This window comes from Condylura cristata, unplaced genomic scaffold, assembly GCF_000260355.1.
Source record: "Condylura cristata isolate star-nosed mole 26May11 unplaced genomic scaffold, ConCri1.0 scaffold00024, whole genome shotgun sequence".
In the NCBI taxonomy this organism is placed as follows: Eukaryota; Metazoa; Chordata; class Mammalia; order Eulipotyphla; family Talpidae; genus Condylura; species Condylura cristata.
The window spans coordinates 1498414-1514955 of NW_004567125.1; the positions used below are offsets into that span (position 1 = coordinate 1498414).

The following is a 16542-nucleotide window of genomic DNA, read 5'->3' on the forward strand; positions in this document are numbered from 1 at the left end:
GCCTCCGTCCTGCCGCCGCCGCCGCTGCCTTCCCCGGCCCTTGGGGGCCCCGCCGGCCGCCCTCCCCGCAGCATGGCACTGTCGAGGCGGAATTAGTCGGGAGTAGCGCCTAGGAGAAGCGGTATTTCAAGGGGAGGGGGTGCCCTGCAGCCTCGGTCATGGATGTGAGCAAGATGGTAAGTGAAGAGCTGGGGCTCCCCGGAGCCTCCCCCACCTCCAGCCCTTGTGCCCCCCCCCTTTCCTCCTCCTCTCCCTTCTCTCCAGTCGGTTTGATCATTGAAAGTTTCTGGATTGTTGATCCTGCCTGTTGGCCCCAACTCCAGGCGTGCTGGAGGAGGCAGTCGGGCCAGGATTCTGGAGGCGGGTGGCGACGGGGATGGGGCTCCCAGTTTCCCGCCGCCGTGCCTGCAGGGCTGTCTGGGGAGCGCTCTAGACTCCGGAGAGGGCTGGTGAGCTCGCCTCCCAAATTGGGAAACCGCCTGGGAGCGGGAGAGGACGGACTCAGGGCTGCGGAAGGGGGCCGTGGTCCTGCCCGCTCCACAAGCCCTTTGGCACGCCTATTTGAGATGTATGGAAAGATCTTTGGACCGAGGCCGTGCACAGGTGGGTAGCCTGGGAAAGCTGTGAAGGGGAGCTCGGGCTTTAACCATCTAGAAGGTGAGGTGTAGGAATGAAATCCGTGGCACAGATTGGGGGATGGTTAGATTTACCACTTGTCCACCCCTGCTGCCTCAGCCTGGAGAGGAGCAAACACCTGATCCCTCCCTTCCCTCTGGAGCAACCCTCTACCCGGCACGGAACTCCATTGGAGCCAAATGCACTGTTGTATTGTTATTCATTCATTGAGGAGAAGCCCTAGGGAAGTAGCTGCCTGATTTGGGGGACACTGAAGGAAGCTGGCCTCCTGGAGTTCTTGGAGGCCTGAAAACTGCGGGTCTTCTCAGGGATCCCCACTCTACCTCACTCTGAATGAAGATTTGATGGTGTCCTTACAATCACTGCCACCCAACAACCCTAGTTAGGTGAACACCTGCCTATGCACACACCCCACCATCAGCCTTACAACCGGTTAGGCCCTGTGTATGTGGCAGGGCTGGCTTCATGGGGCCTCAGGGCTTCAGAGGAAAGAAGCTGGGCTGGGATGTGTCTGTCATGAGTGGTAGTCTAGGCTTACTTGTACCTTAGGGAAAGTACTGGAATTTGAGATCATCTGATACAAAATTAGGCTAGTTTCCCCTGGAGAGTGCCCTTTAGTCCTCATCTCTGTGGAAGAGGCAGGTGAGCTCCTGGCTCTCCAGACCGTGGGCATGCTGAATGGTGGGGGATGGCAGGAAGGGGTACAGATGAAAGGTAAGAGGCATTTCAAGCTGAGTGTTGCCCCTGACTGGGGTGGAAATCACAAACCCCAGGGGGACCCCAAGCTGTTTTGGGGAAAAGACCCATTTTGCCTATTCTAAAAGGGTCTGGCCATCCAGGCACAAACTTAAAAACAAAAACAAAAACAGGCCTTTTGTGTGCTCAAAGATCTTTAATTGGTATGAAGTTCAAAGGGGAGGAGGGTGGAGAGAAGGGGGCTTCAAGTAACAGGCTCCCAGTCAAATGCGGAACCTCACCCAGGTGAGGGTCCTCATTGGCTCCACCTTCGCGGGAGGACACATACCTGTGCATGGTTGGGCGTGCCAAGAGGCCAGGCCACCATTCCTTGTGTGGGTAGTGTGAAAGCGTGTTTCCTTTGGGTTGTGTTAGAACTACCCCGCAAAAAAATCATCTATGCAGCTGGGGGATGTGAAGATAGGTAACTATGTCCCCACCAGGCCTTTTCTGGAGATCTTAGCAAGAACAGAGGTCACAGTCTGAGCTGTGGAGGGGGCACCCAGGACACATGGGTCCTGCCGCACTACTCCAGGGGTCTCCAAGCAGCATCACCCATGAGTTTCTGGTATGGAGCGCACATTCCTTCCAAAGGGCCACATCGCTCCACCAGGGCACCTCTGTCTTTAGGAATCTGAGTCACTTCTGACACTTGCTGGCCCCCTCCACCTCCCCGCTCGTTAGCTCACTCAGCTATCATTTCTGGAGCAAGTGCTGTGGAAAAGACTCAAAGAAACAGAGGTAGGGCCTCCCTGCTCCTCAGGGCCCCGGATGAGGAGTGAAGAGAGGTGCGGCCACCCAGCCATCCTTGCAGACCCTGGCCAGAAGGCCACAGCTCCCAGAGCCTTGGCAGTGTGCAGAAGACCTGGGCTTCAGAGCTCAGGTGGAGGCCACAGCCCTATACCGGCTCTTCAAGGCTGGTGGAGTGGGCTCTGCTGAGAGCTGTGAGGGGCATTTCTTGTTGGGAGAAACACAGGAAGAGGAAGGAAAGCCCTTTAGTGGAGTGTGAGGCCTTTTAGCTGGGAACAGAGAGTTGAGCTCAGGAAATGTCGATTGTTGGCTGCAGTAAGACGAGAAAGGTCTTAAATGCCAGCCAAGATATTTTGATGGGTACCAAGGCACTGGGTAGCCTCTAGAGAATTTTGGGCACAGGAGAGTCTCATGTATTGCCTCTTTCCTCTTTTAGCTTGGGGTGCAAACAAAAGTGATATTAGATTCTCATTAATCATTGAGCAGCCAAACACCCAGCCTAGAAACAATTGTCCTCAGCTCTTTGTAAAAGCACAGACTCTGGGCTGTGTAAGAATCTTACCCACCCCCAGGGAATTGGTACCTGCTTTCATTTCTGCTGGAGGTCATAGTTACTTTCTCTTGTGGCCATTAAAGCCAGTTTGAAAAGCTCACCCTTGGCTCCAGGGTTTACCTCAGATCCAACCTTTAGCTACATCCTCCACTGCAACCCCCACTAGCCTTGAGGGGTTTCTCTTGCTGAAGTTGAATGAGAAAAGGTAGATTAGATGGGTAATTCACCTGGCTCCTGGAATGCTTTTGAGCCAGTTTCTTAACCTCTTATCCTCATTGGTAAAATGAGAACAGTAATACTTGCCTGGAGCTTTCTGGTCCACGTGGGAGGGCACGGACCTGGCATCCCAGCCCTCCACCCAGGTGACAGTCGTACCTGTGGCCCCTAAGTTTCATCTGACCCTAAGGACCCATGTTGTATTTCCCCCCTCCCCTCCCTTTATTTACTTGATTGATCCAGAGAGCTGGCTGGAGGGTGTACTCCAGCTGACTACTTGGGGGCCAGCGCTCCTTGGCTGGTTCTTTCTGAATGAAGGTACAAATGGCTGGTGGACAGTGGATGATGCACAGCTGCTTAACGAATGAATTTTTGATGACATTAAACATCAGCCCCGCAGGGAGAATGGCTTAACCCCACACTCTGGTGTCCGGTGCGGGTGCCTTTTAGGGGTCGATGATGGAATCTGCACTTTACTGGATACTGAGTGCACAGGGCTGTCATTTGGAGAGCAAAGATAATGCTGTCAATTCTGACAGAGAACCTGCAGTTTATATAATGTTTCAGGTTGGCGTAGCGCATCCTCACACTTGTTCCTGTTTACCACGACCCTGCGAGGAAGGGAGGTGCATTTTGAGATTAGAAAACTGTAGCGCAGCGTGAAACTTGGGTCTCACACAGATGGTAGAAGCCAGTTCTCCTGATCATCAAAAGGTGTGCTGTGGTGAAAAAGTAAATAAAGGGGCAAGGCAGAATTTCAGCAACGGAGTTCTAGAATAGACATGAGTTCTAGAATGGACACTTGTGAATATAAGACCACAGTGGTGCCAGGTTTTAGCCGCTGGGTCCCTGAGGGGCCTGTGAACCTTGTCAGTTACCTACAGCTCTTTTTGAACTCATGGATCTTGGTGGGTCCCCCTCAAATGTGTAAACCCTGTCTCCTCAAATCCTCCTGCTTACTGAGATGGGAAGTGGGAAGGAGTGAAGAAAAGTGTTTCAGGTGTTCTGGGAAGTGATGACGCAGGTGGACAGGAGAAAGCTTCAGGTCCACCTGCGGTCACGGCTGCTGTGTGGGGGTGTGGCAGGTGGAGGTGGGGCGTGGGAGATCCAAGGGCCCTGCTCATCCCCACATGAGAAAAGCGGGCGTTTCCCCGACTAGAGGCTGAGCTAGGAGTGGACGTGGGTGACCAGCTCCGTGAAACCAGAGTGGTGTTTTCAGCTTTGAGACACAAAGTCGGTTCGGTGGGCTGCAGCCAGCATTGGAAAAAGTAAAATAAAGACACAAGTGTATTTATATTTATATATACATGGATTTGTTAGGGAGATTCTAAAATGTATATTAGAATCTATTAAAAATAGATCCGTAAGAAGGTAGTGTTAGTTCACAAAACTGGTTTTGATTGTCTGCACACTGCACGCAGTGCGGACTGGCCTCATGAAATGCAGAGTAAGGGAGGGGAAAGCCGTGTGAGGCCTCCGATCTAGAGACTGGCCAGAGGGTAAGCCTGGTAAAATGGGCAGTTCAGTCGTGGAGGAGACTGGGGAGGGGCTGCTTATCACCTTGAACTCCCGAGGGCTGTCAGGAGGAGGTAGCTCCTGTGCGCCTTGTGACCCTGAAGGTGGGATTTGTTTTCAAGACTCAGCAGGTTTGGGTTGACCGGGACTTGCCCATAGGAGCCGCCCCAGGCAGGAATCAAGTCCGCTGCTTCCTCTGGGACTGCTGGGGCGGGCTCAGGCCTTGGGAACAGCCCCGGAGCCCCATGCACTGTGGGGCTGAGGGCAGCCACTGTGTGGCTGGCAAAGGTGACTTAGAGCTCGAGTGCAAAGCTCGTTCATTTTTAACATTGAGAGCAGTTCTGAGAAGTGAGTAAGTGTGACCTGGTTTTGTGCATCACCCGCATGTTTCCTAACCTCAGCAGGTACATGGACCCCTGACCTTCTGGAGTAAGGTCACGAGTGACATTGGCCTGGCCAGGAGCCAGTGGGGAAGAACATCTGTAATTTGTCTCTTGAATGTCCTAAAGGAAAACAGTGTCTGATGTACCATCTGACTGCTCCTTGTTTCGTCAGTGATCCCTAAGATTTTATCCTATGGATTTGGGTCCCATGCAGTACACACACACCCTCTCTCTGTGCAGGCCTCTGGGATGTGGCTGATAAGATGTTAGGGAGCCTGGCCAGGTGTGAGGCTTAGCGTTGCAAGACACGTGTGTTGGCTGCAACAACACAGAGACACTTACAGAATGCTGTCACCTGGATTATTATCTCCCTCAAAACAGCATTAGCAAGTGGGATTTAGTGTTGTCCGAGGTTCCTCAGTGTCACTGCTGGTCGTGGGCTCGGTTTAGTTGTAAATGTGTCGATAGGGCTGTCACCACCACCCTCCCTCCCTGCCCTTTCTGCCACTCCTCTCCCCCAACACACACACACACACACACACACACACACACACCAACTCGCTGATTTCCTTAATGAGCACATCCAGGGGCAGTCTCCATGCCACTCTGGTTCTTTTCATGCCCAGGAGGTCTGCTCCAAAGCCAGACTAGCTCATGGTCTGGCAGCTGCCCCTGAGCCGACCAGCACCCAGACAAAGTTCATACTGCCTTGGGCCCCATAGAAACTAACCTACAGGTCTTCTGTGAGGAAGAAAAAATTCTTGGTCTTCTTTAGATTCCCCGAAGTCCTAAGAGGCCAACTGGAAGGAGTGCCAGGGACTGAGGGGAGGAGTAGTGCTAGCGAGTGCCGCGGGAGCCAGCGGGAGCCCACAGCCCCATTCCCTGTGCTTGGGGATGGGGAGCATCTTCTGTGTCCGAGACCCCACCTGGGGCGACTGGGGCGACCGGGGGCTCCATCCTCAAGCTCCATTTGCTGCTCTGGGACCTGGGGCAGGGGACCCCTCCTCATCTCAGAGGGGTTGGTGTCTGCTGCATGCGAGGGTTGAGATGTTCTTAGTTTAAAGTCCACAGTGCACGGAAGAGGCTTAGTACACGGCTGTGATTATTAAGACGTTTGCCCATTCGTTTAGGCAACTTATGAGTCCTTAAAGGGGTGAAGGGGTGGAGCATTCATGCATACTTTCAGGGTGACGCCTCTGCTGGCTGAGCTCAGCCTCATGGCAGTATGACGCCTGATGAGCCATGACAATACGTGGCGAGCGCCCAGGCCAGGCCACATGTGAGGGCTGAGCTGTCGTAGAGGGTGGGGTTACCGCTGCCAGGTGCTTGAGGTGGTCTTACTGGGAAAGCTGGAGAAGAAGGCGAGAAGTCCCCCAAGCGACAAGGAAAGGAAGGCCACTGCAAGCGGAAAGCAGTGCATCTGCTCCAGCGCCAGTGGAGACCAGGGGCACAGCTCAGGGCACAGACCTGCTGCGGGGCACCTGGGAGAGCAGGTGCGGCCCGTCTCCATGGATCAGCAGGGTTCCCAGGGATCCAGATCTCTTTCCACCTCAGTGCTTCCTGGAACAGGTGGCATTGGAGCTGAGCTTTTGAAGAGGAGCCGTGATTTCATGGGCAAAAACGTTGGGTGCTAAAGGAATGAGTGAATGAATGAACACTGAATGAATGATGCAGCACTGACAGAAGACATTCCGGTCGAGAGAGTGGCGTGTGCACAGGTGAGTGGATGTTGAGGTCCGCGAGGAGCTGAGAGGAAGGGCAGGAATTCAAAAAGGTTAGAAAGTTGGTAGGTGTCCATGGTCAGACTGGACGTGCTTTTCTGCCCCTGCCCTCCCCCAGGGCTCCGAGGTGGCCTCTGGTGCCAGGGTAAGTGAGGGAGCTGCAAACCATGAAAGTCTTTTTGAAATGAGTGTTTTGTGAACTTTTTCATGACGTCTCTTTGGAAAGTCGCCTTAACCGGTCACTGTCCTCGAGCCCCGCCAGCCCAGGGTAGGTGCCACACAGGGCTGTTTCTGCCAGGGTCCTTGCCCTCATGTGCTTTGTTCTGCCCATATGTCAACATGTCTAAACACTTGGGATACTTCAGTGGACCAAACCTAGATCTGTGCCTTGTGGACCCGAACTGACCTTGTGTGTGTGTGTACAGTGATATTACATGTAAATTAGCACATTGGCTGAGGCATTGAAAGGATGTTGGAAACTGGAAGATGGTTCGGAGAGAGATATGGATAGTTCAGAAGTGGCTGTGGTTGCCCTCAGGATGTGTGGACAAGAAGTGTTACAGGCTGATGGGCTGATTGTTCCCAGCAGGGGATTCCTTGGCTGCCTGGGACCCCTGCTCATGATAAGGTCTTGTCACTTCATCTGGCTGAAACTGCAGCTCCTGGCTGTTTGCTGAGAGCTGCCTGAGTCTAGACCCCAGGCATTCCCCTGTCCTGGTCCCTGACACTATTTTCCTGCACTGTTGTCTTCTTGCCATCCATCAGCTGTGGATCCACACTTAAGAATGTTTATTCATTCACTTGTTTACACTGTAAGGGCTTGGGCTTTACAGGCTTTTGCAAATGTACATAGTCTGTCTTTATATATGTATTAATATATATATACACATATATATACACACACATATGTACATATGTATGTGTATATACATGTGTGTGTATATGTATATTGTAGTGTGGTGGCCATTGTAATGATAGATTTTTAGACGCATTCTGAGTTGAGTGGTGTCTGCCAGGGAAGGTCACTCAAACTGTCCTCCACTCTGTAAGGTGGGCTCGCTCTTTGCTATTTTACGCTCCAGCAACACTGACAGCTTGCGAGTCCCCACAGCGGGGCTCTGGCTCCTACTTTTGTGCCTTGGTGCTGGCCTCTTCACTGAATGTCCCTGGAGGCCCCTTCTCAGGGCTGGCTGATCTGGTTGGATGAGCCTTCTTCCAGGAACGGTGGCCGTACCTGACTCTCGAGTCTGGGTGAGAAGCAGTCCCCCAGACCTGCCTATACTCAGCACTGTCCAGTAGCTGACCATGCACACAGTGCCGCCATCTTGCTCTCCGTCTGGACCACACTCCGAGAAGCCAGGACTTAGTCCATACTCATCTTTGAGTTAACGTACTACAGTGCTTGGCTCTTACGTGCCAAAGTGTTTGGTAGGTGAATTTAGTAATTTAGTGAGCAAATAAAATTATAACTGACTAAGTTAAAGGCGGGACCCAAATAAATGCAGATGGCTTGGGAAGGTGATAAATCCAGACTATGGGGTGGCCTGAGGCAAAGACAAGGACGTTAGGTGATGTGTACATGTGCTTCTGAGGCACAGAAACCAGTGCTGAGACTGGAAAGACCAGCAAAGTCCCGATCCTCAAAGCCTTGGGTTCCAGGCACCCTGAGCCCTGGGGGTGTCTGGCATGGCTGGAGAGGTGGAGAGGGGTCTGGCCATATTGAGGTGACCAGGAGCTAGCAACCCAGAAACCAGTGGGATGTCAGATCTGGACAATCTGGGGTGTGTGTGTGTGTGTGCAGAACCGGGGTTCCCCCTGCTGGGGTCTTTGGGCCATTCCCCTCCACTTCCCTAAGGAGGGACCCTCCTGCATCCCTCAAGAAGCAGAAGTGAGAACTTGTGGCTACCCTGTGCTCTGAGGAAGTGGCATCAGAGGCCCACAGCTGATGAGGAAATCCACCCCCAGAGTGAGCAACAACCCTTCTCTCCACTTTAAAAATCTCTTTAGCAAGCCTTCCCCAGCTTGTGCCTACTCCCTAGATTCAGGGCTGAAATTATCCTTCAGGCTCCTGCCTGCCAGCTGGGAGATGCCAAGGCCTCCTGAGGGGGACGGAAACCCTACTGCCCACTCTAGTCTCTTCTTGCGGTGACCCGAGAGCAGAGGGCAGCAGTTTGGTGGTGTGTTACTGTGGACTTCAGTTCCTGCAGCCTGGGGCTCACATTAACCTGCATGTTCTCTCGGCGGAAATGGTCTGGGTCAGCCTTCCCAGACCAGAAGGGTGTCGCTGGGATGGATGGGTGGACCTGAGTCTAGAAGGGGATGTGGGTTCGGGCCTGCCTCTGTTCTTATTAGCTGGGCCATCTACCCAGACACCCATGACCTGTGACTCGCTGACAATTCACCCGGCCATTCTACGTCTCTATTTCCCTACCTACTCAATGCCATAGTGTGTGTGTGTGTGTGTGTGTGTGTGAGGGGGGGGGGAGGGAGAGAATGTAGATCTGTTAAGACCGTAGAGGTTAATTAAGTTAGAGAATTAGAACTCGAGCCACAGTGAGGTTGAAACTATTCAGTCTGTGTTTTATTTAGATAAGGGAAGGACCCATAGTAGAGGGAGAGGTGGGTAGGAGTCATGAAAAGAACTGAGAGGGAGTTTAGCTCTTACATCTCTGCTGCTTTGCACTGACCCCCGACCTCGCCACATTCCTGGTGCGTTCTGTGCCACCTGCCTGGTGCCCGTCTTCCCAAAGCTGCGAGGTCTTCCCGAAAGCCTCCTTGAGGAAGAACGGCATCCGAGTGGCCAGGTGTGTTTGAGTATTGATGTGTCCAGGTCCAAATAGTTTTAAAGCTGGAAAGACAATGAGAAGAGTTGGTGCATGGAAAAGTGGACGGGGTGAGGGGTGCTGGCCCAGAGAAGAGACCGAGGGCCAGCTTGGCTTCTTCCTTGCAACAGCAGCCCCTGCTGCTCCCGGCAGGACTGCGTCCCGGGGGTCGGCACCGCCCACCCTTTCCCTAGACTGGCCTTGGTGCCATTTCTTCAGCCCGTGACCTTGCTTCCTATTTCTCTGTGAAAGGAGACACAATCCCAAGAAAGTTTGCAGAAGCTCCTGCTGGCGTGTCGGCCCACATCTGGGTCCCTGGCCATCGTCCTGGCACTGTGTGGCCACCTCCCTCTGTGTGCTGGGGCCTTTCTCCATTCCAGCGAGCTCCCTCCTCTTTCCACACATGCACACACACACACACACATGCACGCACACACGCACGCACGCACGCACGCACGCGGAGTCTCTCCTGTTTCATGCCAGGATGCCTGGGCCCTGCCGCCTGCATTTTCTGCCCCATGGCTCCCTTCCTGCTGTTTTCTCATGAACCTCCGTCGGGCTCCCTGCCTGTCCCGCTCCACCAAAAAGCCCTGCCAGTGGGTACCGCAGCAGCCAGCCTGGGGGTCCATTCCCTGCCCTCCTGCTGAACACAGTCACTGGCCCCAGGTTACCTCCTGCGCTCCCAGAGCCACACTCCTGCTTTCCCTGTTCCGTCGGTTTCTTCCTCTCTGTCCCACCACTCACTGCCTCCTCTCTTCGTGGCTGTTAAGTGTCCTGAAGCTGTCTGCAGACTTCTCACCTGTACTCACCCTCGGCTGATACTATCCATCCTTAAATCCCTCTAGGTGCTGATAGCTAGCTGAACCCACTCCCAAATTCCAGACTCCACCTCTCCCGTCACCGGTGGCTCCAGTGGCCGTCTGATAGGCATCTCACCGCGGGCATGCCCCCAGCCAAGCGCCCGTCTCCCCTGCCTCTCTCCTCTGTGGTCCTTTCTGCGGATCCGCTGCCATCGCCGGTGGCAATCAGCCGCTTTGGCCAAAAACCCCACTGCCCTCCTTACCCCTTCTTCACACCCCACACCCAAACATCAGCAAATCCTGTCAGCTCCACCTTGAAAACACCCGAATCCAGCTTCCCCTCAGCACCTCTGCTGCAGCCAGCCTTGCTGGGGCTACCATCGTCTCTGACCTCAACTCTCGTCCTCTCTGCTCCCACGTGTGTTCCTGTGGTCTCTAAGCACCTCAGCCAGAGGAACCCCTAAAAAAAGTGAGTCAGAACATGGATGGAACTGAATGGAGATTATGGTAGGTGAAATAAGTCAGAAGGAGAAAAACAAGTACCAGATGGTTTCATTTAAATGCAGAATATAGAGAAATAAAGGGTCAGGCAGAACCAAACCAATGAGAACTCCTATGAGTCTCACTGTAGAATTGAGGCTACTCAAGGGGGAAGGAGAAAGCAGCAAGGAGGGGCCCAGTGGACGGCGGTGGAGCGCTGTGGGTGCGTGGTGGTGGGATGGTGGTAGCTTACATCTGAAGAGGTGTGAGCCTGTGCCTCTGAGTCATGCAGTGTTGTAAACCATTGTCATGCCTCATCATTTTCAGATCTGTGAGTCAGATGGTGGTAACCCTTTGCTCAAACCCCCACCGCAACCTGTCTCACTCAGGGCAAAGTTGGCCCCCCCGTGGCCCCTCCCCCTGCCCTTGCAGCCCAGCCGCCCCTAACCTCTAGCTGCTCCTTGGACCTGCCAGGTAGATGCTTCCTGCTTCTCTACCTGCAACTCTTCACCCAGATGTCTGCCAGTCCTGCCGCCTCACCACTGTCAAATGTTTGTCACCGTCCAGTGTTGTTGGCCTTAAGGCAACCGCGGGCAGGACGTCACCCCTGTTAGCCCTGGCCCTGTTCTCCACCTCACTGATGCTCTGTTGCCTCGGCTGCCTTACCTGCACGAGTATTTATTCACTCTCTCTCTGACCCTAGAACGTCAGACCCCCAGGGCCAGAGAGGTCACTTTTTGTTCCAGCTGTATTCCTAGGGGAGTGCCTGCATGACTTGAGAAAATATGTGCTGAGTGAATGTGTTAACAGGAAAATAATTTGAGGCAGTTGCGCCTCCAGCGCAGGGAAGACAGCAAGATTTGGGTGGCCCCGAAGAACCAGGTAAAATAGACATGGTGCCAAAGGGCAGGGCGCGCTCTCACCTGAGAAAGCAGAAGGCATTCTGTGTCGGGCCAGCTGCCATCAGCCAGACCACTTTGGAGGAGAGCTGTTCTTCTGAGCCTTATGTAACAGATGTGGTTCTGTATAAATCACACTTCTGTAAACGGAATCCTATTTTAAATATACGAGTGGAGATTGCTATTTAAAGCAATCTGATGCCAGCGTCTTTTGTAAATGAATAATAATCACCTCAGTCGCCCCTAGTGTCAATTCATGTTTCCCTCCCCCCAGTTTTATATTTACTGAAGTCAGGGTATGCTGTGTGAACCAAGGAAACTCCATTCTCCATTTTCCCACTGTTTTTGTTATTGCTTCCCTTGCTCTTGTTCTTCCTTCTCTTCATGCCTGCTTTTCTTTTGCTGAGTTCTTTTTGCACTTTGACATAGAATGTTCTTCAGCAACATGACCAGGTCTAAAGAGTGTGATGAAGAGCAAGTGACCTCTTCTCGGGCCAAATGAATCTGACCTGGAGGCAGAGCAAAGGAATCCTCCAGGTGTGGGTACACACTGGGGGTGACAGGGTTAAGTTCACAGGTGATAGTCACTGACCAAAGAGATGACATTGCCCCTATCTCACACCTGAGCTTACATTCTGCAGGACTGACCAGGCTAGACAGATGTCTCCTGGGCTTGGCAGAAGATGGCTGCTGTAAATTTGGTTGGTTGAGGACTGCCTCATTTGTATGTGGGCAAGTGCTCAGGGCTTGGACTACTCCTAGTTAATACATCACCCACCCTGCTGAGAGCTCAGATGAGAGCAAGGTCCTGTGGCCACTGCCTGATGGTGGTGCACCCTAGTATGTCTGCCTGCAGTGAACTTGGACTTCCCTGAGCAGGTAGTGCTTTATGGAAGATGAGAGAAATCTGCCTTAAAGATAGCAGATGCGTTGAGGTCAGAGCAGAAGCTTACTCAGCAAGTTGGCCTTGACTTAGTGCTCAGCCGTCACCATGGTCAGAGTAGCTTGTGGAGCGAGTGTGTGAGAAGAGTGGTCCCTGCCCCGCTCTGTGGCTCGGCTTTCTCTGAGCCCATCTGGTTATAAAACACATCCTGCCTCCCTTGAGAGACTTTCAGCATCGGTACACAGGAGAGCTTTTTGCAGATTGTGAAGTATTAAACAAAACCCGGAATCGTCATGATTATTCAAGCAAACCTCGCGTTTACACATTTGGATGAGCCAAATAGGTAAACTGGAAACTTTTAACGTGACAGATATTTGCTGGCGTCAGGTAAGACGTCATCACGTAGGCAGCCCTTGTGCACGATGGGATTCCACTTATTTATAAAGCACAGTTGATGAAAACTGGGTCTCAGTTGAGAAACAAAGAAACATCTGAAGCAAGAAACAAAGCTGAACTAGGGGGTGCCAAGGGGGGATGCTGAAGTCATATGGAGAGAGACCACTCAACCCAGAGAAGCCACGAAGAAGGTTTTCCTACTGCTCTATTTGGGGTCAGTGGTGGAAGCTGGAGGCAGGGGCTACTTGTCCAGTGGGTTACGTTACAATAAGTCCTGACATAGGGATGTTAGTAGGTTGTTGGAAATTTGGACTTTAAGCAAAAGTCAACAAAATCTTGATGTTACAACAAAACCAGGACTCTCTGTTATAACAAAATAACATCGAATGGAAGGACGTTATTCAAGGATCTGCTGTAGGCTGTAACCTGGGTGTGTGATCAGGGGTGTTGACTATAGAACTATAGAAAATAGTTTTCTATAGAAAAATATATTTTCTATAGAAAATAGAGCTCTGAAGGATGTCTGGGAGGGAGCCGTGCAGGCCTGGCAATGCCCGGACATGGCACGTGCCTCTGACTCTTTCACTTAACAGATGGAGCCACTCGCCTCAGTAGGGCCCTGGAGGGGCCCCAACTAAGGGATCATGGCCCCTGTGCTGTGGCCCCTCCCCCCGCCCCTTGTGTCTAGAGAGAGAGAGAAAAGTTGCCCTGTGCTGCTAAAGGAGAAGAGACAAACCAACTGTAGTTAGAAATCTGGGGAGATGAGAGTGGTGAAGAGCTCAGTGGAGGGCAGGAGAGGAAGTTGGCAATGCCGGTGGTTGGGGAAACAACCCCGGGTTCCAGTTCTTGCAGACTGAGCGGGCTCTGTGGAAGGCAGGGGCATTGTAAAAGGCCGCAGCAGCCTGGCTTAGTGAACGCTGAATGAACTGGGGCAGTCCATGGGCCTGCTCTGGGCTGAGTTACTTTCCGGGAGCCACCCTGGTGAGCTCCCCAGTGCAATGCCTATGACTGGCTTTGCCCTTCCAGCTGCTGGAGCAGCAGAAGCCTGGCTTCCTCTGAGACAAGAAAGAGGAACTGCAGGGAGGGTGCCTTTCCCAAGCCGCAGCTTGGGTGCAGATGGGGAAGACGGCACATGGCTGGCTTTTCCTCTCCCCTCCCCTACCAGGTGTCTAAATATATGACCCTTATACCCTGCTTACTGGAGCCTTCTGAAGGCCTCATTGGGCTCACGGAGGGTGTGGTAACATCCTTTTGCAGGGAGAGGCAGCTGCTATGTGGGGGAAAGGGTGGGTCCAAGTTCTCCTTGAGAAACTGGGCTGCTCACATGAGTTGCTGCCATAGGCATGGGTTTTTAGGTTGGGGACAAAAGTGCCGGTAGTTTGGGTCTGCCCAAGGGCCTAACAGCATGACCAGGCAGAGGGGCACTCAGGCAGAGAGGGCACTGGAGGCTGGAGCAGGGAGATGGCAGGAAACCTGAACTTGATGCTTCTCTGAGTCAGGAGGGAAGGGTGGGCCCCCCCATTCTGAAATGGGCTTCCCTTCCTCTTCCTCTTCCCCTTCCCCATGCCCAATAGACTTACTCGGAGCCTGTGGTGAAAGTTCTGGGAAGCTCTGGGATACAGAGCCAGGACCAACCCCCACCCCGCCACACGGTGGTGGGAAAGACACGAATGCAGATGTTGAAGGATGGGAGCCAGGAGGCCTCCCCAGAGGGGTCTCTATGGGAAGTGTGGCCAGGAGAGCTGCCCCTGCAGGCCTCACTCGGCCCCTCACAGGAAGTACCCTGGGATGGAAAAGAGAAGCAGCCCAGGGCGTGATCTTGTATAAAGAGCTATGGGCATTTCAGAGAAGAAAAAATAGGTATTTGTCCTATTGCCCCTCTACTCCCAACCTGGAAAGCCCCTCGAGGCCACCTGTCTGGCTCAGCCACAGAGACGCCATTTAGATGGGGCCTTGCTAAAGGCAGAGATGAGGCCCCTTCTGGGCCCTGCCCCTGGGTGGGGGCGTCCATTTCCACCAAACTGCTGCCCTTCCTCGTCCCTTCCCTTCTTCCTCCACCAGCTCAGACTTTCTGTCCTCACTGCAGGGTCTCGTCAGGTCATCAATGGCACCCTGTCACGTCCTTGTCACGTCCTTGTCACAGGCAGGGGCTCATCCCAGGCCTGTCTCCCCTACCCCTCAGCAGTGGTCTACATGGTTAGTGGCCCCCTCAAAATTGAAACACTTCATGAGCAGGAGCCCCAGCCTCGGGGCCCTCCCACTGCTCCCTGGCTCCTTTCCTCCTACTTCCCCTGGGCTGCAAGTCTCCAGGGCTCCCTCCATTTCTTCCCTTCTCAGCAGCACTCACTGGCCAGGCATCTCATTCCGCCTCCTGGCCCTGAATGCCTCCTGTCACGGATAACTCCCAGATCGCAGCCGGCAGCCTGCCTCCCAGCTGTCCAGCTAGTAGCTGCCCCACAGACATCAGCCTTAATCACATACCGAGTCACATTCCTGCTCCTCCCGCCCCCTAGCCTGCTTCCTCTCCTGTTTCCTCTGCCCAGTAAAGGTATTTTCATCTGCACTCGCCGAAGCGGTTCCCTAGGTTCCTAGAGCGCCCCCCCCCGCCCCCGCCACCCCTCTATTCTCACACTCCAACCCCATGTCAGGACGGCAGGATTTATGCAGGCCTCTCACGTCTCACCCTCCCAGGGCTGCCCTGCCCTCAGCCACCAGCTCATCGCCTGGATTACTATAATAGCCGAATAGTCACCCCTGTTTCTTCCTACTTGGCAGCCAACATGGCCGCCAGAGTAATCCAGAAGAAAGAAAAGTTAGATCCTGTTGCTTCTCTGTGTAAGCTCTCAGGGCAGCATCCAAGACCTGTGTGGTCTGGCTGCGTGTGTCCTCTGCGCACGTCGCTGGAGCCACACCGCTTTCTTGCTGTTCCTTGAGCACCCAGCACGCTCTCCCCTCAAGACTTCGCCTTACTGTTCCCTCTGACTGAAATGCTGTTCCCTGATAACCAGTTGACTCCCTTCCTCATTTCCTAAAGGGCTCTGCCCAGACGTTACTTCACTGGGAAGGCCTTCCCTGACTCCCCTCCCCCACAGAAACTCAGCATCTGTCCTGCCCCACATACTAGGTTCCTGTTTTTTGCTTTGTTTTTCTCTATCAGCACATATCACCACTTGTTAGGCTGGATTCACTTGTTCTGTTTACTGTTCACCTTCCTCCACTAAAACATAAGCCCACAAGAGCTTCACTTTGTTCACAACTGTGTGCCGAGTATCTAACACTGTAGCACACAGTAGGTCCTCGTGAAATACTGGTTGAATGAATGATGTTTAAGAGAAGAGAGGCAAATTGGAAGGCCCCAGGGTCACGGGATCAGAGGATCCAGCAGGGCTTAAAAACCATCTTGTTTATACTTGAGGCAGGTAATACTACACTGTCAAAACACTGGCAAAGGTGTGGAACAATGGCACTTCAATTAAAGTGAATTAACCTAAAAAGAAAACCAAAATCACTGTGTAAACTCCTCCAGTGGCTGAGAACCACTTCCAGAGTCTCCTTGTCCCCCTCTCTGACCCTGGCTTCTTTATTTCCAAAGCCAGGTTTATTGAGGTCATTCACATACATTAAAACTCACCATCCTTAGTGCTCTGCGTGCTGGCGGGTCGCATGCCATTGCCGACCTCCTCACCATCAGGATCTAGACCCGCGCTCCCTCAGCACCCCAGCACCCCACTCCTTCACTCCCTTCACCAAACC

At 53.1% G+C, this 16542-nt stretch overlaps 1 protein-coding gene across 3 annotated transcripts in view; it reads left to right on the plus strand.

Moving 5' to 3' along the window:
- The window catches only part of HIP1 (huntingtin interacting protein 1), a 120452-nt gene that overhangs the window by 56152 nt on the left and 47758 nt on the right, over positions 1-16542 (plus strand). The window contains exon 1 of one of the 3 annotated variants that reach the window (XM_012729040.1): positions 87-176. The exons of the other annotated variants lie outside the window; for them this stretch is intronic. Coding sequence (XP_012584494.1) covers positions 159-176 — 18 coding nt within the window. The 5' untranslated portion in view covers positions 87-158. Of the gene's footprint in view, positions 1-86; positions 177-16542 lie in introns of those variants that run through there. 3 annotated transcript variants of the gene reach the window in all.